Source organism: Crocodylus siamensis, chromosome 4 (genome assembly GCF_052110815.1).
Source record: "Crocodylus siamensis isolate JL-2025a chromosome 4, ASM5211081v1, whole genome shotgun sequence".
NCBI classification, from domain to species: Eukaryota; Metazoa; Chordata; order Crocodylia; family Crocodylidae; genus Crocodylus; species Crocodylus siamensis.
This window is the reverse complement of record NC_143398.1, coordinates 152,174,485-152,196,229: the sequence shown is the minus strand read 5'-3', so window position 1 is coordinate 152,196,229 and position 21,745 is coordinate 152,174,485. Positions and strand designations below refer to the sequence as shown.

At 53.1% G+C, this 21,745-nt stretch overlaps 1 protein-coding gene across 1 annotated transcript; it reads left to right on the top strand.

Annotated features, from left to right (window-relative positions):
* The first annotated feature begins 308 nt into the window (after window positions 1-308).
* On the top strand, window positions 309-21,538 carry LIMD2 (LIM domain containing 2). The gene is made up of 5 exons (XM_090044186.1): window positions 309-508; window positions 14,552-14,689; window positions 19,523-19,567; window positions 19,913-20,052; window positions 20,677-21,538. The coding sequence occupies exons 2-5, from the start codon at window positions 14,648-14,650 to the stop codon at window positions 20,834-20,836; spliced, it is 387 nt and encodes a 128-aa protein (XP_089900312.1). The 5' UTR covers window positions 309-508; window positions 14,552-14,647; the 3' UTR covers window positions 20,837-21,538.
* The last annotated feature ends 207 nt before the right edge of the window (window positions 21,539-21,745 follow it).

Below are 21,745 nucleotides of genomic sequence, written 5' to 3'. Positions count from 1 at the left end.
GAAGGAGAACAGCAGGCAGACTGGGGAAATGCCAAGGACAGCGAGTAACTGCTGGCATCTGTGTTAGTGAGTGAGAGGGAAAATGGGGGCATGTTCCCCTGGCGTGTACCCCATGCCTGTTTCCTTGGGTAATGCTCCCAATACACACGGGTCAGGGAAGCAACTTTGATTTGAGAGGGCTGGCAAGGGGGCGGGCGGGGGAGAGAGGGGGGCGGTGAGTTGGTGTAGAGAGAGAGCAAGAGAATGGAAGTGGGGGGGCACGGGGCTCCAGGGGCTGGGGGAGGTCGGGCTGTAGGTTGCTTCACACAAAGGAGACTTGACTGTAAGAAGCAGTGAGCCAATCACAGGCAGCAGCTGGTGATGAAAGGACAAGGCGGCACAGGAAGCGCTCCAGCTCAGGCTGCAGCACAAAAAAAATCATCTCCACCAGGCAGAGGGACAGACAGACAGACCCTGAAGGGGAAGGAGCCCTTTTACCCGGTGTTCCCGTGAGGAGCCCTGGAGCGCGGTGAGTCCTAGTTCGATACCAGAAGAGCAGGGCTTGGTGCTGAGCGCACCATGTACCATAAAGGAGACAATGCTGCTGGCTTTGCTTTGTGAGGTTTGGGGGAGGGGGTGGGGGATTTGACGGGGAAGTGGAAGCATTATTACTGTTAATTTTGTCTAGTCCCAGCCCTGCTGAGAGAAAGTGAAAGAAACAGACTGAGGGTGAGAGTGGAAGGTGCGGAGCCATCGGGAGAGAGGAGACGCCAAGGGAGAAAGGGATGCAGAGAACAGGCAGATGCCAACACAGAGGAGACCCCGAGCTGGGGAAAAGGGAGAATTGCACAAGAGCTAACAGCAGGGAGGGGTGATGGGAGCTGGTCCCCATAGCCCCCTGTGGATCCCAACCAGGAGGTCCAGTCGGTAGGCAGAACACTGGGAGAATGTGCCCATAACTTTTGCTGTGGCAGGAGGCAGTGGGAGGAGAATTGAATGGGTAGCCCTGGGAGCTGGTGTTTTCAGAATGAATGAGACACCAGCGAGTCTGTTCTTGGCCCTGGGCAGCTCCTTAAGGATGCAGGGTCAACCAGGAGGGAGGTGATGGGACTTGAATTCCATTAGCCCTCAGAGGTAGCAAGGCTACTGGGACTAAGCAGGGAGCCTTTGTATTCCCTGCATGGGCTCATGAGGTAAGAGGCCATCACCCAGCGGTTAGTGAAAATGAAATGATGTGTCCTCTGTGCTCAGAGAGCTGCGAGGTGCCTGGACAGTGGGGCTGGATTCTCTGTCCTGCTCAGTACACCTGGGATGTACTGTATCTCTTTGATCTTCACAACCCTGTCTGGGCTGTAACTTCTCCAGTGGCTCTTTGCCCCATGCTGCTGGACGTGTAAGGAATGGGCTGGCTGGAGATGCCAGGAGATGTGTTAGACCACAGCTAATTTATGCAGGCTTCTGCTTGACTGCATGTCTTCTAATGCTTTGTCTAGCCTGGCTTCAAACCTTTCCAGTGATGGGAAGTATATGTTCCTTTGGAGACCGTTACAGGTCTGAGAGCAGAAATAACAATGAAAATATCTAGCTTTTTCATGAAGGGCGCTCACAGCACTGCAGAGTTCATTATCATTATCCCCATTTCACAGATAAGGAATCTGGCATGCAGAGCAAAGTGATTCCCCCAAGGCCACCCAAGAAGCAGTGGCAGAGCCAGGCATAGCACCCATGCCTCCCTGGTCACAGCCCAGTGCTCTGTGAACCAGGTGGGAGCCAGACCTAAAACATTTTGATCCAACGGTTTAATCCAAATGGATCATTTAAAGCCTGAACTGGCACTTGGAACTGACATGAAATGACTTATAGGCTCCCATTTCAGTCTATGAGGTTTGGCCTGAGGGTGATGCATTACCTATCAAACTAACAGCTATACAGCCTGGCAATTAGCTGGTAGAAATCAGGGGTCTGTCCATGGGATGTATAAGTGGCGAGGCTCACTTTAGGAAAGACACGGGGTACCTCTGTCATACTGTTACTGATCTACAGACAGACCGAGAGATTGAGGCATGGCTCTGAGGGTTTTATCTGCAACCTGTTAGTGTAGGTGACAGAAACACTGTGACACTGGCTTGGAGGGGTTTCGGGGTCCTGGCATGCAGGGCTGTTTAAATAGAAGACCTACAAAGAAATACTAAGTGCTGCTAAAGAGCACTTGGTGTGGCTTGGGAAGGGCTGCTCTTCTTTCTGAGCCAATAGTTGCCTCTCCCCAGCGTGACACCAGGGGGCCATGCTGCTACCAGTGACATTTTTCTCATCGGACCCAAAACTAATCTCCTGCCCATTTTTGGTAATTAGAAAAAGATCATGTAACACTTGTTAGGAGAGGAGTTTCACCTCTGATTCTCGTTGGTGGTTTTATGCTATGTCCCTAAAGATGCCCCATGCAATTTGTGCAAAAGTTTGGGACTGGCAAATATAAGAATAACTAACAGTGTTGCTGTGCACTAGTAACAGCTTGAGTGGTTCCACCCTAGAGATGGGTGCATTTCAATTGTAGGTTAAGGGAAGGATGTGGCAGCCATAATGCAGAGGTTACCAGGAGGGTAGAGCAGAGAATATGAAGGGGAGCTCAGGTGAATCGTGCCAGTTTGTAGAGTGATTTTGTTTCCATTGCACCAAACTTTTCCAAGTTGATCTTAATGCCCAGCCTCCAAATGGCCTGGCAATTCCAAGTCATTTGAGTTTGTTCCAGCCTTGCCTGTGCTGGTACTGTGCACAGTTTTGGAGAGGTCTGGGATATTGCTGAGCCCTTCAGCCACTTGCCCTGCAACTCTGACCCTCTTAGAATGCCTCCAGGTAGCTCAGTGGTTTCTTGCAAGCTCTCATTGAGATATATACTAGTATGGATGGAGAGATAGCACTTCGGGGAGATTAACCTATAGAGGCAAGGCAGTTGGAGGTGGATTATGAGAATATTGAAAGGAGAATTGGGCTAAAACATGTCCAGCAGCAGTGGTTGAAGGGGGTGTCACTGATAGCCCCATCGCCATTGCAGTCTGCCAGTGTCACTGGCTCTTGCAGGAGTATACAGGAAGTTTCTGGCTTTTACAGGATTTACAGACCATGGTTACACCGTGATTTTTGGGTGCCCAACCCAAGACACCTCCTCGTTAACAGCGGGCAGGTGCTCCGGTCCTGAAAACCAGGCCCCATTAATGTCTCAGGGTGGAAGCAATCATTCTGAGTTTCAAACCACTAACCACTGTGGAAAATGTTGGCCTGTGTGCCTCTTTTCTGAGGTATTGAACACCCACAGCTCCTGGTGGGATGAACGGGTGCTCAGCATTTCTGCTACATCAGACCTATCTCTCATTAGAGCCTGTTCAGAGTGAAACTCTGAGATCAGCATCTTTAAGTATGTTTTAATAAACTAAGTCAATTCCCAGATAAGCAACCCATTGTTGAGTCCTAGTTAAAGGTGCAAAGAAGCATGGGTAACTTCATGCACCTTACAAAAATGTACTTAAACTCAGTACTCTGTAACTTACAAAAAGACAAAAAAATGACTGAAGGTCCAGTAGAGAGAACCAAGCCAAATCACAAAGGCCTGCACAGTTGGGCTGCAGGTACTGGTAAAATGCTGGTAAGGCTGCAGGCCTAAGCCTCATCTCCCTGTCTGAGCATAGGCTAAGCCGCTGTGCAGGTCAGAAGTGAGTCCAGGTAATGACCATTGCCAGAATAAAGCACTCTGTCTGCACCGGCTGTCTGGTGTGGCAAAAAGTTTATACTCCTAGGCACATGATGATGTAAAATTCTCTCAGTGACAGATTCAGGGCCTGATTCTGATCAATGCCATGCACCCACAACCTCACTGACTTAAGTGTCAGGATTGGGCCCATCTGGAGTGTAGCGAGTCAGTCCTGGTCCTATGGGTGACTGGTGTCATTTAATCACAGAGGGGCCCTTGCCAGGGGCAGGTTGCTCAGCAGTGACTCTTACAGACTGGAACAGCTGTTTAGCAGAAATCTTTCTCCACCAACTCAGCCAAGGAGCAAGCCCTGGGCAGTCTCCTCCATCCCCAAAGTGCATGGAGAGTCCTTGAATGCTCTCTGAGGATCTCTTCCGGCCAAAGAAGGGAGGGGAGCCCCTGGGCCTAGGGGGAGTGGTATGCAGCCAGAAGGAGCATGGTGGCCCCTCAGTGGGGAGCCAGGCTGAGGGGGTGGTGAGGGGAGAACTTTGCCCCAAATCCCTCTTCCACCCCTGCATGGGGCAGGTGGAGCAGGGATTTCCCCCAGTATAACTAGGATGCATGGGTGTGGCCCACCACTATCATCAGCCACCAGGTGGCATGGGCAGATTGGCAGTGCCCTCAGCCACTCCTCCTGATGAGAATCAGTGAGTAGCAGCCATTTTCACAGTGTAGTCTCTGGTGTGAGCCTCAGACGCTCCTTGAGGGGCCTCTGACATCCATCAGTTTCCAAAGGGTCTCAACTACTGCTTCAGCTGTGGGCCTGGGGCACCTCCTTGCTTTCCAGGTGGGGGCCAGCATAGGCATGGTGCAAGCTCAGACCTGGCCAACCTCACATGGGTCCATTTTCAGGGTCAGGACTCCTATCTTGACCTCTCCATCTGTCTGCCCAGAGCAGATTCACTGCTGGTGCTCTGCAGCTGTGCATGACAAATAGAGTCACCCTGCTCCGTGCCAGTCTCCTAGCGTCATCAACTTCCAGCTGACTCTATGCCCCTCAAAATCTGGGTCAGGTCCCGAGCACGCTGCCAGCTGACCAGGACTGGGCTGAGGCCAGGTGAGAAGACTGTTTCTCCTGCTGCTAGCCCATTCCTCCCTGTCTCTCTCCCCGCTCTAGCCTCCAGGCATACCGATCATGAGTTCCCTTGGTCAGGCATGGTGTGATTATGGGTTGGCACAGCACCTGCCACAGTGGAGCCATTATCTGGGAGTGGGGCTGCTAGGTCCTACTGCAATATCAATGACAGCAAAAAAATCCTGACCGCTCCATGCCTCAGTTTCCCCCACTGTAACACAAAGGAATCTCAGCAGCATTCCCACCGCCCCTGAAGGCCTGCAAAGCGCTCTAAGACCCTTTTATTCAGTTGCTTTGGGCCTGAGCTCTCTCATGTGCCCAGTGTCTCTACAGTGTCACCTATCTCAGTTCCCACTGCTGGCTGGTGCCTCCCTGGATAATGCCATGGGTGGGTGGGACCCTTCCCCTCAACCATTTCTAGAGTGGTTCTTGCATTGTTGCTCCTGACAAAGCCAGCCCTGTTTCTCCTCAAAACTACAGTATTTCTTTTCAGCATCCCTCAGCATTGCATCTGCAGATTTCTTCCCACTGGCAATCTTTCAAGAGGCAGCTTGGCCCTGGGATGCAGGTGAAAAAGGGAGTAGAGGAATAAGCTGGTAAAGGTGTTAAGACACAGGATCTGGGAGAACGGGGAAGGGACTGAGGGACGTGTGCACCCTATTAATGCTTGCCTTGTAGGCATAGGTGGCGGAAGGCCTGGGCTAGTGGGGCTTAGCTCGCCAAAATGCAGCTCTGCTGCTCCAGTGCCACTGCCACTCTCTGCTGCCTCAGTGTGGCACCCAGCACCTCCACCACGTGTCAGCCCTACAATGGCCCGACAGGAGGGAGGGATGGCCTCGCACCACTCTGCACTGCCCCCCACACCGCCAGGAGAATATTTTCTCCTGCCACCGTTGCTTGTAGGGCTTGATCCAGCAGGGCTTTGACCTCAATGGAAGTTGTACAGGGCAGCACCTACATGGAGTTATTTATCTGGTCCCCATTTCCCCCTATATCTGAGTACTTTGTATCTCCCCTGGCCACACCAGCTCTGTTAGTCCCATTATAAAGAATGGGGGGCTGAGGCACAAAGGCTAGGTGACTTTCTCAGGGTCACACAGGAAACTGGCAGAGAGGAACTTGAGATCATGGTCTAGATTGGGGCCCTAACAACTGGGCCATCCTTCCTCTTTCCACCTTGGCCCCAAGAGAGCAGCCCCCACAGCTAATCATTCCTGAGTAGGGTTTTGCCCAGTGTGCAGTCTCATGCTTGTTGTACCAGTTTGGATCACCAACACATGTAAGCTATTTCCAGCTTAAGCTTCTTCTCCCCGTCACAGCTGTGGGCCACATTTTGAATAGCCACAAGGAAAGAGTTGTGTCTGCATTTGCTTAGGGAAACCCCCAGTGAAGCACTTCTCATCCCTCTTTCTCCCTCTGCCTGCCCCTGCCAGGGCCTCACTTGTAAGGACGCTTGTGCTGGTGATAATGCTGTAAAAGAAAAACATGCATTGCATGGCTTATGGGATCAGAATGGAAATGGTTGTTTCTCACTAGCCCAGGTCAGTAAAAGACCCAAAGTTGGTGCTATCAAAGGGGGGACGGGGAATGGTGGTGGGTGGGCGGGGGGGAACTGGAATAGGATGTGTAATAGTTTGGTAGGCCTTTCTTGACATATAGGCCTCCACACCTCCAACCAGGTGGAGGTAAGAGGGGCACGAGCCCTGGGTGCTGACTTCGAGGGGCTGCTGGAATGCTGCCTCCTTCCCCCAGAGTTTTTACTGCATCTGGTGCAGCCCCACCTCTTCTGGCCATAGGAGCCAAGCTGGTGAAGCCCCACACTGCCCAGCTGTAAGAGCCGCATAGTGGGACACAGCAGGAGCAGCCTTCTGCTGCCCAGCCCTAGAAGCCGAGTTGGAAAAGCCCTGAGATGCCTGGCCATAGGAGCTGGGTGCAGGGACATAATAGGAGCAGTGGGCAGGTCGTTAGGTCCCCAGGGTAGGTAAAATCCTCTCATGACCTGGTTGTGCTGGGCTGTTCCAACTCAGATTCTAGGGTCGGACAGTGCAGAGCTCTTCCTGCTGTGACCCAGTGCCCAACTCCTAAGCTTTGTGGCATGGGGATACTCCCAACTGGGCTCCTGCAGTGGGGGAAGAGAGATGGGCTGCTCCAGATGTGACAAGGGAGTGCTCATTGCCACCCAAAGTTTTGCTCAGAGTGCCAGAATTTATAGTTACACCTGTCTCCAACATGAGCAGTCTCTTATTGGCAGTCACAGCAGAGGCTAAGGGTTGAGCAAGCCACTGAGAAACTCTGAGACCTGTATTTATGGGGCTCTGTGTGCACGTGTGGGCATAAATGGTGCTGCTCCTTCCAAGTTCAGTGGTTAAACTGAGACCCCAAGCCGGCCATGCTGGCATGTTCGCTGGTGGAGAGGACTGAACCTCGCTGAGCAAAGAAGTCAAGCTCCAACACTGCCCCTGCTCTTGCCAGGGCTGTGCTAATTTACCTACCAGGCACCTTTTGCCAGCCTTAATTTCAGACATGCAGAAACTACAGTTAGAGAGAGGGGCCAGGAGCCCTTGGAAATGGCTCCGCTTTTAGACAGAAGCAGCACAAATGAGCCTTGCCTCCTTGCCCATGGGAAAGTCTGATGCAAAGGCATGATTATCCCAGCAGTAAACACACTTCACAGGGCTCTTAATGGAAACCATATGCCAGAGCGGGGACCTACTGCTCTATGCAGTTTGCTTTGCTCTCTATACCAACAGGAAGTGCTGTAGTGTTTGGAGGGCATGCTGGCCAGAGGCCCCTCCAGGGCTGCAAAACCTGGTGCCTTTCAACTCAGTGAGATGTTGGGCCAAGTATTTGGGGAGAAGAGAACTTCAGGAAGGGAGGAAGAGGCCTTGCTGCTGCCAGGGCAAGAGGTACCACTGCACCCCACAAGCATACTGCAAACCCATTAGCTCCCAGCTCCCGTCCTAGCAAGTTTGGCTGTAAAGTTAACCATTACAGGACAGCTCATGTCCTCTGAGGAAGAATCCAAACAACAGCTTAGTGCTTAGTAGTTTCTGACAAACCACACTCTATTTGTGTGTGTGGGCATGTGCACGCATGGGGCCTTCCTTGTGAGCATTTTGTGCCCTTTTTCTTTATATTTAGAGTGGGAAAGCAGGCAGGAAGGAATTGGGGGTGCTGGAGAAGGCTCTGAGAAGCAGCTCAGAAGTGGCCCAGCAGAACAGCTCAGGTTGATGGCTCAGGCTGCTTTTCTTACAGCAGTCAAGTTCCTCCGTCAGTATTAAAAGAGAGCATCTCTTTCCCACATTCATATCAGCAAGACGTTCAGTGCTGAGCCTTCCCCCTCCCTGCAAATGCCTTGTCTTCATGTAGAGAGACGGTGGATTTTTTTAAAAAGAGAAACAAAAGCAAATTGAGAGGTTCCAGCTCAGGCTGAAGTCTTGGGGAGGTGGCCTCAGGACTGACTGGGCCTTTAGCCAAACCCAGCTGGTGAATGTTGTGAGCTAGTGTAACACAAGTTGTACTAGGCTGCCTTCACACCATCCTGGTGTTACCTTGCCTTCCTCCCAACTGCTGCGTGGGTGTGGGTGAGTGGGTGCCTGTGTGTACAACCCTGGGAGGGCAGGTTATTCACTGTGATATGCTCAGTCTTATTCTACTCTGACAACCCTGGCAAAAGTTGGGTGGCTAGGTGTTGCTGGTACCCATATAAAGAACATACCAGCTCCCTTGCTACTGTGGTCTTAAGACAGGCATTTTTGACCTGTTTTAAGGTATCCCCTTTTGGTGGATACCCCTCCTGGATTGTACCCACCTGGACAAGTGTGTGGGGGGGTCCCCCGGCATCCAGTTGGCAAGCGGCACGCAGTGGCCGTGAATGATGGCACAGCAGCGCACTTCCCAAGTATTTGTGGCATGCTTCCCAGGTACACGGCAGTGGCATGGTGGAGCAGGGGTACTTGGGAAGCATGTAGCCACTGCAATGCGCCACACTTCCCAAATACCACCGCTTCTCTGCACCACCGCTGTAGATCCCCTGGGGCCTTCAACGTGTACCCTGTTGACAACCCCTGTCCTAAGAGGATGCCCCAGCTGACTGAGAACAGTGACACATGTAGTTCCTTCCAGTGGGATTAAAATGCCCCAAAGCCATTGCCTTTTTAACAAGAAGCTCTGGGCACTGAGAAGCCCAGCTCCAGATGCTTCCCATAGCTGGGATCTCTCATGCAGTGACTGGCTCTGCTGCTGCTGGCTCACCAGAACACACTCCTGGCTCCATGGAATTGACTCCCACTGAGATCTTGGTGACACCGCTCCATCTCCCAAGCACAGCTGGGGCAGAGTATCACCAGGAACTACATCTGGACCTTCAAAGGATAAGAATAAAGTTGCTCCTTTGCTGTGATTAGCAGTGTCAGCTGGGGACTGACTGATACTTGACATATACTTAGCATTTCTACAATGTCCACGAATGTTCAACACTTAGCACTTCTCAGACCACCCAAGCTATCTCATGGTGCTTTACATATACAGATAGCTCTCACTCAACAGGACCATCTGGTCAATATCCTTTCCTCTTATCTTCTAGATGGGCAGTGTGAGGCCCAAGAAGGCAAAGGGATTTGCCCAAGGTTTTGCGGTGACTGACCCAAGTTTTTTGGTTTGTCATCCCTTCATCCTTCCCCCTCTCACCCCGGTTCTGCTCTGGCTCGTGTTGCCTCCGTATCAAAGTCTCTCAGTCATCCATGCCTCCCCCCACCGCTGCCCTTCCAAGGCTATGGTGTTATCTTCTGCTTCTGCTATGTTGCATGGGGAGCTGAGGCAGAAGGAGGCATCTAAGGTTAGACAGGAAGCACGCAGTAGGAGTACAGAACTGAACCTAGGTTTAGCAAGCCCTTGGGTGTGATCTGAATGACCACGCCCTGCTTCCTTCCTCTCCAGCATGTAACCATTTCACACATAACTGCGTATGAGTCCAATAGGACCTGGGGGGCATGGCCTGCCCCTGGTGAAGACAAGGGGTAGGTATTGAGAGGCCATGAAGACCCCACCATGCTGCATGACCCATTCTGTCTGTGTCCTTGGTGCCCATCCCACCCACTGCCTCCCTGCTTGCAGCAGGGACCATCTTTCCCTGAGGGCATTATACAGCTCCTAGAGCTACAGAGCTCTTATTTTGGTGGGGGCCTCTAATTGCATCTGTGATTCAAATAAGAATAGAAAGATCTCTGCTTTGTTTCTATGGAAACCTATATGTGAGCATTTATCCTTATTCTGTATTGTGTCAGCGATGGCTCAGGAACCCACCCATCTGGACTCAGTGTCCAGTCAGCAACAGCTTCAGGGCAGAGATGGGAGTGCAGGAGGGGTCCCACACGTGACATCAGCCAGGATGCCATCCTGGCATTGTCCACCTTGTGGTCTCAGGTCCTTCCCATCTGTTCTTCTGTGAGACGCCTCTTCTCGCTTCTTAGGCCAGTGAAAACTCACTAGAGTACCTCTATGCTCACAAATGCAACTTTTTTGTGCCTCTCCCAGTGGTAGCGGCTGCCAGTAGTAGAAGAAGCTGCAGTCTAGACAGGTTACAAACACCCCTCCCATTGCTGCAAGACCTGTGTGCTCTTAGCACTTTTAGAGCTGGAGCTGCAATGCTGGGAGCCATAGCCAACCTGTGGACACTTCACAGCCAGACAGTTCAGCCTACTAGGCAGGCACAGTTGCTCAGTTCCTCCCTGCTGATCTCCTTTGGCAGCTGCTGCACATGCAAAGCTTCTGATAAGAGTTGTTCAGGAAGGAAGGATGGTCCGGTAGGCTCCAAATGTGGCCTCAAATGTGAAAGTCTCCTGTTCTGTCACAGGCTGCTTGTGTTACCTAGCTTAGTTACTTGGCCTTGCTGTGAACCCTTTGTGCAAGTGATGTAATGGCTTGGTCCTGCCATATAGGGTGTTGGGAGGATAAATACACAACAGAGCTGCCTCCCCATCCTCTGGCAGGAAGGATGTGTAGTAACTTCTGTTCAGACCCACGTGGAGCTACTGTGTTGGGGGTCCTTTCTCTGCGCCACGGGTACTGAGAGCACTCTGCGAGGAGGGAGCCATTCTGAGCAGGGTATGCACTGCCTGTGGCAGGAGAGCCCGGGGGCCATGGAGGGTGGGGAGGGCACAAGATGAGGGATGCCAGTCCTGGATGATATAAGAAATCCCAGGAGAAGGCTGACTGGAGGCACGTCCATTTGTGTATTGGGGAGGGCTGAAGGTTGCGAGGTGTCAAGTAGGGTCACAAGTATCTGAGCAGGGCCTGAGAGGGGTATTTTGTGTAGGGCCAGAAGAGGGAGGTGAGTTGGGAGGGCAGAGGCATCCAGAGCTCATTAAGCGCAGAGCAGGGTGAGGGGAAGGGAAGTCTTATCTGCCAAGGGAACTTCAGGCCCTGCTACTACCGCTAGAGCAGTGTCAGCTCCGGCAGAAACAGTCCCTGGAAGCCGATACCGGTGCCCTGTTTGCTCCTCCCCTGCAGATGGATGTGTGTTGGGGGCAGAGCGGTACCTGCTCTAGCAAAAGCTCCCAGGCAGGGCGTGGGGGCACCATTCTGTTTGACCCACTTCCCCCCCCGGGATACACCTCATGGTGCGGCACTGCACTGCACTGCGCAGCCCCTACAGCTGCCCCTGCTGTGGCAGACTCCTGGCAGGGGGCTTGATCCTTGCACCCCCTTATAGTTGGTGCCTGGGGCTGGTGCCCCACTTGCCCTGCCTTAGTTACGTTCTGGGGGGAAGGGGATGGAGATGTGGGGGCAGGTTATATGAGGTGGTGATGAGGTTGCAGGAGGAGTGAAGGGTTGAGGCAGTTGCTTAGGAAGTCCAGCCTTACCCAGATGGCCTTGAGAGAGCCACCAGGGCTGCCTGCCCTCTCCCTGCACAAGGACTCCCCTTCTAGCTTAGCTTGCCAACAGGTCCTGGCCTCCCCTCGCCTTATGGCGTGACCCCCTGCTCCAGCAGTTTTCAGGGCTGGGAAGGGACATGGGTTGCCATTTTGTCTCCCGCTGGGTTTCTAGGCCAGGAAGAGGTGCAACCAGCTCTGCTCAGGAAGGAAACTAGTGATAACTTCAGGATCATTGGTCCTAGAGGCCTCAGTCAAGGTGGCATCCTGCTGGACTACATCGGTCAAGGGATCCAGGATGCTGGGAATGGGCTCAGGGAAGGAAAAAGATGGGCTGAGGAAAGGGGACTGAGGGCCAGAGCTCCTGGGTCTTCTCTCTGGCTAAGGGCATGGAGGGTTGCTGGGTGTAAGGAGGCCGAGTGAGGCAGTTTGCCTGCCCGCCCCCCCACCAGAGGCCATGGTTGCCCAAGGAAGGGAGTGATTCTTTGAGGGCCCTGGACTGCCCCTTCCCCCTGCACAGGCCAGAGGGGAGGCCTAGAGGGGGCTGCAGGGGGGCATTTAGCTGGGGTTGGCACTGCAAACTCCCCAGTTCAGGGGTGGCAGCATTGGGGATTGGACTTAGGCTGGCAATGTATGGCTTGTTGTGAGCACAAGCACATGGCTAAGCGTAACACCGGCCGCGCAGCTCAGCAGAGCAGGAAATAACAAGTAAACCGCAGAGGAGACGGGAAATGATTTAGGTAAAATTTGAGCTGGTTTTTCCCGACGGGCTGGAGTGTCTGCACAGCCTTCCTGCTCAGCCCTTGGACCTTTCTGTGCTGCAGGGAGGTCGCAATGCCTTGTGGTCTCCCTGCCACGGAGCGAGGGGCTGCAGTAGGGGGCAACCCCAGCTCTCCTGAGGGACTAGACCTTAGGGCCCAGCGCTGATTTTGGGTGCCTTACTTGTGGCCTCTCAGGCCGGATTTTCAGAGGCCTGAGCCCCTGCAGCAACTGCTAATCTCAGCTGGTGGGAGCTGGTGGGAGCCCGATACCCAAAATCAAGGCAAACATTTTGGCCTGCAGGCCATAGGTTGCCAAACCCAGGCTTAGATGTTTTTTCTCTCTCCCTGGCATTTACCCACCTGCTACATTTACAGACAACAATCAAGTCACTTGACTGGGATGGTTTAGTCCGGGATGATCCTGCCTTGAGCAAGGGGTTGGATTAAATGATCTCCCTTTCAGGTCTTTTTCCTGTGAATCTATGAAAAAGAACAGAGTTAGATCACCTGCAGTAGGTGGGGCACTAGCTGGGGACTTAGGAGCCCTGGGTTCAGGTCCCAGATCAGCTAGCATCCCTCTGTCCTGGACAAGTCATTTAAGTTCCCCTGTGCCTCCATTTTCCCATCTGTAAAATGGAGGAGGGGAAGTGGAGAGGAAGCAGAGCATCCTTCCCTGCCATATGGGGCATTAAAAGCTGCCAGGGAGTAACGATACCAGAGTGATGGGGCAATAAATAGGTCCAGGTTCACAGTCGTGTGTCATTTGTCATGATACTGGTGGTTTGTGACAGCAGATTGTATAGCTGTTAGCGCTATACCAAGGCCCACTGAATTCTTTTTGCACCAGACTCCATGTCGCCATTTGACAGTAGCAAGGAACTGCTGGTCTGACCCAGACTTGCCTTAGCAGCCCCAACAGAAACAGAAGGTTGCTACCTTCCTACTGAAGCCCAGAAGTGGCCCTCCATCTCAGAGCTACAATAAGCCACCATCTCCACCATTGCAGTTCCCAGGCTGGCTGCACCCCTGACCTTTACTGGTCTCTGAATGCTTTAGCTCAAGTGATGGGTCTCAGTCAGCCACCTGGTTTGGGGGGGAAATGTGATTCTCCCCCTGGCCCTCTCTCCAGGCACTACCCACGATTTCCTCAGCAGGCCTGAATTCAGCGCCTGGAGTTTGACTCCTCAGGATCGGTGTTGAGTGAGCAGAAAGCCTGATTCCCATGCAAAGGCTTGCTCACTGGGAACCAAAGAATTCCAGAGAAGACAGAACTCGAGGCAGTAGGCCGTCTGTACGCACGCCTGCCTCCCCATCCCGGGACCTAGTTCTCACTGGATTACACTGTTCTTCCCACAAGCAGTTCACTTCCAGCCTTACTCCCCACTTCTCTCCAGATGGTCTTTTTAACTGTTTAGTGCCCTTTTGGCCCTAGCCTGGGCAACACAGCTGTGTGGCTGTGGTCCGGAGCCTGGAAGTAGTATCTTTGCAGTTGATAGTTTGGCGATTGTCTTGTAGTTGCCCCCATGCATTTACTAGGAGGCTGCTTATCAGGAGCCATTGTGTTACTTTACTTGTTTTTTCAGCAGTCTCCTATTAAGTTTGATGAATACTTTCATGCAGGAAAGCCCCATAACTCCACTGCACTGCCCAGGGTACATGCAGGAGTCCTACCCTTGCTACTGATCAGTGATCCTGGATGAACAGCTCCATTCCTCCAGACCTGCATCACTGCCAGTGAGTTCCTTGTCACAGGGCAGGCTTAGCTCACTGCTCAGGCTGAGATCTTCAAAGGAGTCTGTAGGATTTAGGTGCTTAAATCCCATTGAAACTCCCACTCTTGACCCATGGGGAAAGAGGAAGGTGTCCTCAGGAAGGGACATGGCGGGGCTAAAATATCAGTTTCCCAGCAGAGACAGGCAGTTTAAAAATGCCTGAAATTCCCCTTGTAACCAGCAGTCACATCAAGCTCCCACCTCCTGCCCCCCAGAATAGCAAATGTACCCAGTCATTTTCAAGCACAGAGACACCTGATATGCAACCCATGAGGTCAGAGAGATTTGCATCGGGAGAGGGAGCAGCTCTGTTTAACAGCTGTGCTTGTGCTGACCTTTCTTTTCAGGTATCATTGGGGTCCATCTCAAACCCTGCAACGAGAGAGCATTTACCTACACCCTCTGACCCTAGGACTAAGCAAAAGAAGCAGGAGGAAGGAACAATGTTCCAGGCCACAGCCCCTGCCAGCACAACCTCCACCCATGTACGTATCCTCCTTGCCCCTGGGATTCACTGGCTCAATTAGGGAGAGTCAGAAAGCCTTGCAGGGGCTGCATGCCCTCTTCTGTTCTCAAGGGCACAAAGTGGGCACCGAACGCTGGGAAATGTGCATGCTCTGACTTCAGGAAGTGGTGTTTAGGTTGAGTAATCAGCCATGATTATTGCTGCTCCAACAGTTAAGCTCTGATAGGTATAGCTCAGACAGATGTCTTCGGTTTATCTTCAGCAGCAGCTGGGCTGTATATAAAGGGTGGGGAGCCAACCTTGGCTAAGAGAGCTGTGGGTGTCTAGAGCTGAGGTTCCATGTTTGCTGCATGCTGATGTGATGAGTGCTGGGTTGCAAAGGCAGATTATCTTTGAGAACAGATGTGTTGAACACAGCCTGCCGTGACACGAGGGCTGGTCCTTTTCACTCCATCATGGGTGTGAAAACACTCACTACCCCAGACAGTTTCACACTCAACATGATCATGCCGTAGCTCAGAGCACCATTTTTCTTGTTTAAAATATTTCAGTCATCCAATCAGGGGAAAGAAACAATGTTACATGACTTAACCAACAAGTTCATTGCTGCCCCTTTCACTGAAAAGAGCGGCTTGGGTTAAATCGGGGGTGGGCAAAATGCAGCCTACGGGCCAGATACGGCCCACCAGGCCATTCTATCTGGCCCGCGGGGCCCCTAAAATGTTAGAAAATTAATATTTCTCTGCCCCTGGCTGCCTGTCATGTGGCCCTTGACGGCTTGCCAAAACTCAGTAAGCGGCCCTCCACCCAAAATAATTGCCTGCCCCTGTTATCTGGTAGATACAACTGCTAAGTTAGAAGGAAATTGGGGTCAGGTCTGAATGAGGGATTCACCCAGGCCCAAGTGATTTCAAGGCTATCTTTTCCCACAAGCTCAACATATGAGGTGCATGTCAGGAGCTCAGCATGCCCCACCTACCTACCTGCTTTTGCTCTGCATAGAGGGTGCCTTCATTGCTGCTCTCAAGATCTCTAGCTATGGCGTGTTGGGGTGCTGTCATAAGGGGCATTTGCAGTACAGCTCACTGTGGCATTTCTGAGTTTGGCATGGGTAGAGCAGGAACCGGTAGGCAGCGCACTCTCTCCAGGGGAAACAAATGGACCTGACCTGCCTGGTTGAATCAGTGGCCTCCTCAACTATATGGCTGCTTCCCCCCTCTCTCGCTATGCTAACTTTTTATTTGTGTTTCCACAGCTGCCTGTGACCACAGTCAGGAGCATGTGAATCATTTTGGCTCCAAGAAGTTAGAGACAGAAAAAAACTCAAGTACATCCCTGACTGGGACAGGATATAGTCCTTTCCCAAGGGAGGATGCATGAGATATTAGAGAGATCGCAGGCTTGATCTGAGGCAGAAGGCTGCTGAAAAGTGAAGGGAGATGGGGGAGATGGCTTGTTGCTCTAGAAACAGGTGTATTTTGGCTCCAAGCAGAGAGTGCTTTATAGCACGGCTATTGAGCACACTGAGACCAGGCAGATAGATGGACAGAGCTGCCCCCTTTCCCAGTAGCCGCGGGGACATGGAGTCTGTGGAAGTTTTGCTGTGGAGTTAACTCCCGAGGAAGGAGCTGCTTTATTTCTAAACCCTGCTGCTGCTTCTTTCCAAGCGGGAGGCTCCAGCTCCTTCTCCGGGGCCTCTATTCTCCTTTCCACCACTGTCCCTCCATTGACCTTGGTGTGTTACTCCAGGCTTGTGCTGACATGAGTGTGAGGAAGCTGCTGGTCTTCACTGCATCCCGCCAGGCACTGAGAGCAGCTGGGATACATCTGAGGAGGCAGCTTGTCAAAGGAGAGTTTCCAGTGGGCTTCTTATACAAAACAATTCCCAAACAGAAATTGTTGGAGGGGATGCAGGGAGAGACAGAGAGATGAAATGGGGCTGGAAATGAGGATGAAGGAGGAGGGGGAAGTGGCTCTGGAGAGCTGAGGACAAGATGACTCTTGTCCCAGCAAGGCACTGGAAGGACTGAGGAGGCTGAGGGAGTGCAGTGCAAAATGCCTAGGGTGATGCAGGAATCATGCCTGGGTGGGAGGCAGGAGCTACCAAGCTCAGAACAAACATGGACTGATAGTGACAATGCTCCAGGCTTGGGCTAAGTGGACGGCATGGCTAGATGCCTGCTCATGCCTTTTAGTTCCTCAGCAGCTGGCCCTGGCTCTCTGCATGGGGCTGGGACTGCGTGCAGCCAGTTACCCCAGACACAGTGAGGGCAGACTGGCAGGGATTTGCACCCAGGGTGCACCAATGCAAGCAGACAGCTGCAGTGCAGGGCCACCGCAGTGAGTCACTGCGGACTGGGATGGAGGCAGTGAGGCGTGGGGGGAGGCAACGAGGCAGGTGGAGCAGCATTAGACCCTGTCCTATCCATAGCTGGGGGAGACAATGCAGCTGAAATGTAGGTCAGGGGAGGCTGTGCGCTGGAGTGCAGGGCCCAGGTGCACACACACCTGCACCACTTCTGGCAGACTCCTTTACACAGAGCATTGGGGCAGGGATGGTGTGCATAAAAAAGAGGCCTGCAATCCAGAGCTGGTATTTGCTAGTGGCTGCCAGCTTTGTGGAGTAGGACCAACAGCGCTGCTGGCCTGGTAAGTCCTAGGGGGCTGGCAGGCAGCAACAGGATGGGCAGGCAGCAACGTGGGGGGCACCTCACACAGCTCCCCTCTGCACTGGAACCACTGCCTCCTTGGTGGGTGTTTGAATGGCACATGCCCCAGCTGAGCTGCCTTGCACCCCTGCATGTTTCCAAACCTTTGTCCTTTGTCTTCCCCTCCCCCTCCCTCTTCTGCAGGGAGTTGTGAAAGCTTTTTTATCTTGCCTGTTGCTCAGGCATTTCCTGTGGTGCTGAGGAGCATAAGGGGTGAATAACAAAAGCACAGAGCAGCAAACATGTCTGCCAGAGAGAGTAGGGAGGGGAACACCAGCCCACTGGTCCCCTGGGTGCTGTGCACTGGTGAGCCTTTCTGTTTGTCTCCAGGCAAAGGCCTGTCATGTTCATCAGTTGCAGGGCTTTGCTGCTGTGCGAACCCCTGCAATGAGGCACAGGCAAGTCTCACTGGGACAGGTGTGCACATTGTGCAGGGCAGGGATCCAGAAATGAAAGGGTGAATTATTTTGCTGCCCTTGCCCATGGGCTAACCTGGAGTTCAGGGGAGGGCTAGGGGAGCAGTAGTCTGCAAAACAACAAACCCTAAGGGCAGGAGGGCAAGTGGCCAGGATGGACTTTCACCCCCGCATGCACTCTGCGCCCTTGAATCAGGAGTGCAACTAAGGTTGGCCTAGCATGAGCCCGAGCAGGGACATTAGCTGGCACCACCCTCTCCTGTGTCATTGCAGGGGCACCTCTGGCCTTGTGCACTGACGCCTGCAGCTTGGTTGCCCAGTACAGTGCAGGGATGGTAATAGCAGGCACTGGAGTTAATATGGCAGGGATAGGGGCATGGGAGCAGCTGTTGTATACTTGGTGTGTTTATTACAGTGATTATACCTGGCTTCCTGGGCCCAGCCTCAGTCCTCAGGGCCAGGTTGCTAACTGCATAATCATCCCATCCCTTGATTGTCAGAGGTGAGAATACTAGTTTAGGAGCACCGACTGTGACCAGGAGCTCTTCTTAAGCTTTAGGTGACAACAAATAAATCCACTGTGTAATTAGTTGGTTGAATACTGTGGGGTTGCCCTGGGACTGGTCAGCTGGCTGCTTTGTGGGTAGGACTCTGCCACTGGACCCAGGAGATCCGCCCTGCTCCACACTCCTTCCATAGCTCTGGGCATGTTCCCTAAAGTCCAGGTGCTTGTTTCCTCCTCTGTAAAATGCGGGTGACGTGTCCTTCTTTCTCCCATTTTTGTCCATCTTCTATGTGGCTATGAGCAATTTGCACCTGTGGGTGCATGCAGGGCAGTCAGCACACAAGGACCTGACACCTAGGTATTGCCTCCAGAAAAGAGCCAACTCCACCCCCAAACCAGCTACCTAGCCACTGATTACCTTGCTGCTTACAGGAGGTGGACGTTGCTGCCTGTGTCAGCTTAACCTGTGTCACGCGGTGCCTATGCCCATCACACCCTCAGCTCTTGCTTGTTCTGTCTCCTGAGGTGTCAGGGTAAAACCTCTGGTGTAATGTTCCCAGTCAGATGGACTGGGAATATGTGTGTGTGTATGTGTGTGTTGTGGGGGGAGGCAGGGTGAGGGAAAGCGAAAGAGAGCTGCAATTAGCTGGTAAGTGGGTAAAGAGTCTAATGTGAGCACCTAGCCTAAATCCCCTTGGGAGTTCATAGGCTGGGCGGGGTGGGGAATATTTCTGCCCATCCGACAGCTGAGAGTCATGGGCCAAGACTCCTTGGGCCCTGCCATCCCCTCACTGCAGCCAGGATTGTCAGCCCACTGAGTGCCAGTGAGGTAGCTAAATAAAGACCAGCTCTGCCGCAGCACAATGCAGTGCTCCAAGGTACCTCTGACAGTCGCAGCCATCTCCTACTGGTAGCCTGCCTCAGGGGGCATCAGCTAATGTGCCGACTAAAGAAAACCTGAGCCCAGACTTGGGTGCTGAGCTATGGACAATCCTGGCCTTTGTGCCTTTTGGGACAGGGTCCAGCTACAGCATGATTCAGTACCCCAGACCATCTGGCAGGTGTGTCCAGGGAAAAAGAAGTGTCAGGGATCTCAAGGCTCCTTCTTATAGTGGGTCTAATCCCTTTGCTTCCGGGTTGGCCCCAAGATCCTTTTTCCCTGCATCCCTATGCTGTGGGTTGGGCATGTCTCATTTTTTAATTTGTTTTTTTCTCCCTTGCAGGAGGCCAACAGCAGCCCAGGAGGCAGCACAGTGCAGCGCTCCAAGGTACCCATGACACTTGCAACCGTCTCCTACTCGTACGCTGCCTCAGGGGCCAACAGCTGCTGGGAGGCCAGTGGGGAGGGAGGGAGAGGTGCCCTGACACAGGGAGGGGAACTGAACATCTGCACAGAAGATGCTGCTGTAAGGGCAGATGCTGGCCTGGATGTGGGCTGGGGGAGGGCTGCATTGCACAACACCAGTGCCCCAGCATTAGGTCTGATGGACACGTGCAGTAATCCTCCTGCTTGGGCGGGAGGGCTGGGCTGGGCTGGGGGCAAAGGCCTTGGTTTCCTTGCTGTTGTCTGGCCCCTTCTCATGGCCTTCTCTCTGGTTTCCATTTCCACCCAGTCATTCAGCTTGAAGGCCCAGGTGAAGGAGACATGCACGGCTTGCCAGAAGACCGTCTACCCCATGGAGCGGCTGGTGGCTGACAAATTTGTTTTCCATAATGCCTGTTTCTGCTGCAAGCACTGCAATACCAAGCTCAGGTGTGTGGGCAGGGTGGCAGGTCTTCTCTGCCTGGTGGGGAGGGGAACTGCGGAGGAAGACACTAGGCTGAGCACACCCCCCAAACCCATTCAGACCATGCGCCCCCAGCCTGAACCCCCAGCCACAGCCCTTTGCTCACACTTGGTGTCCAGTGAAGAAATGGGAGGCCTCCAGGACTCCTCAAAGCACTGCAACTCCTCCAGTCCTATCCTATAGGGTATGATTTGGCAAGGGCCTTCGTGGCACCTCCAGTTTGCAGCTCTGGATACCAGACCAGGAGTAGGGAAGGGGGTGGGGGAAGTTTTCCTATCCTGCCCCACCAGTTGTGACTAAGGTGTTTACCCTCTCTTAGACCTGGGGTAGACCCAGAGCATCATGTAGCAATGCAGAGACTATACAGCTCTTTCCCCTGCCTTACCTCATCTCCAGTAATCCTCTCAGATCCTCTCCCCTCCACCTCACATTCTCCCTTTTATAAACTTCTTCATCCTGGACTCTCAGTTTATAATTCTACTTGCCATGACAGCCCCTGCAGCCCTCTGGCTCTCCCTGACACCCCCACCATACTTCCCCACGCCCCCCAGCACATGGCTGGCGGCTTACCCCTGCCTCCTTCCTTGCAGCCTGGGCAGCTACGCGGCGCTGCATGGGGAGTTCTACTGCAAGCCCCACTTCCAGCAGCTGTTCAAGAGCAAAGGCAACTACGATGAGGGCTTCGGGCGCAAGCAACACAAGGAGCTCTGGGTGCACAAGGAGGTGGAGAGTGGGACCAAGACAGCGTGATGTGGCCTGGCTCCTTTTCCCTCGAGCCCAGCCGAGACAACACTGAGAGTAAAGCTGAACTGGGGGCTAGCTGAGCTGCTGTAAAGGGTGCTGGCAGGGCCTGCTGGGAACAGAGGTGGGAGAGGCAGTGCCCAGGCAAAGACCAGCAGCTCCACCATGTTGCTGAGCTGGAGAAGACTTTAGTAGCAAGATCTAGATGTTATGTCTGGGGCCATTGAAACTGCAATGCAGAATATGCCTGGTCTTCCAGAGCAAGGGCCCAAATGGGAAAAGGGCAGGGCTGCCTGGGGTCCAAGGGTATCTTGCTAACACCCAGGCATAAGCCCTTTTATCCATGGGCTGAAACCAGGCTATGCCTCTCCATGAGAGCCTCTCTGTTAACCCCTCACAGGAGTCTGCTGCCAAAGGAGAAGAGAGGGGCTTGGGGCTCCCAGACCAAGTGTCAAGGGGCTACCCAGCACCTGGTCCCACCCTCTGGTCTGCCTGCTGGCGATGTGGGGAGGGCATGCCCCCCACTTTGTTTATAGCAGCTCAGTTCAGCTGGACCAGTTCAGCTTCCCTGCTCTTGCCTTGCGACTGTTTGCCATGCTCTGTCTGTTTTTATATTTGCCTTTTGATGGGTACGTCCTGTGTTGGAGCCAGCCTCACCTGGCGGCTCTGCGCCCTTTTTATTATTTTTGTAATACAATGTTCTGAGCCTTTCCCATTGCATATCGCTTTCAGGGGCACCGCAGCAGGTAGCAGTGGTGACCGTCTCCCTTGGGAAGAATATGGAGGTGATGTCCTCAGTGCCCACCACACCTCACTAAGGCAACAGGTTAAGCTGGCACCTGTGTAAGATCCAAGGTCCCAGTGCAGCCCCCAAGGGGCTGGCAGCCCTTGCTCACCTCAGACTGCTAGTGCCACAAA

What these genes read in the sequence shown, in the direction of transcription:
- LIMD2 (XM_090044186.1), top strand. Translation starts at nt 14,648, where the DNA reads ATGTTCCAGGCCACAGCCCCTGCCAGCACAACCTCCACCCAT. An exon ending in CCAGCACAACCTCCACCCAT is followed by an intron (nt 14,690 to 19,522) that starts GTACGTATCCTC and finishes TCTCCCTTGCAG; the next exon opens with GAGGCCAACAGCAGCCCAGG. An exon ending in CACTGCAATACCAAGCTCAG is followed by an intron (nt 20,053 to 20,676) that starts GTGTGTGGGCAG and finishes CCTTCCTTGCAG; the next exon opens with CCTGGGCAGCTACGCGGCGC.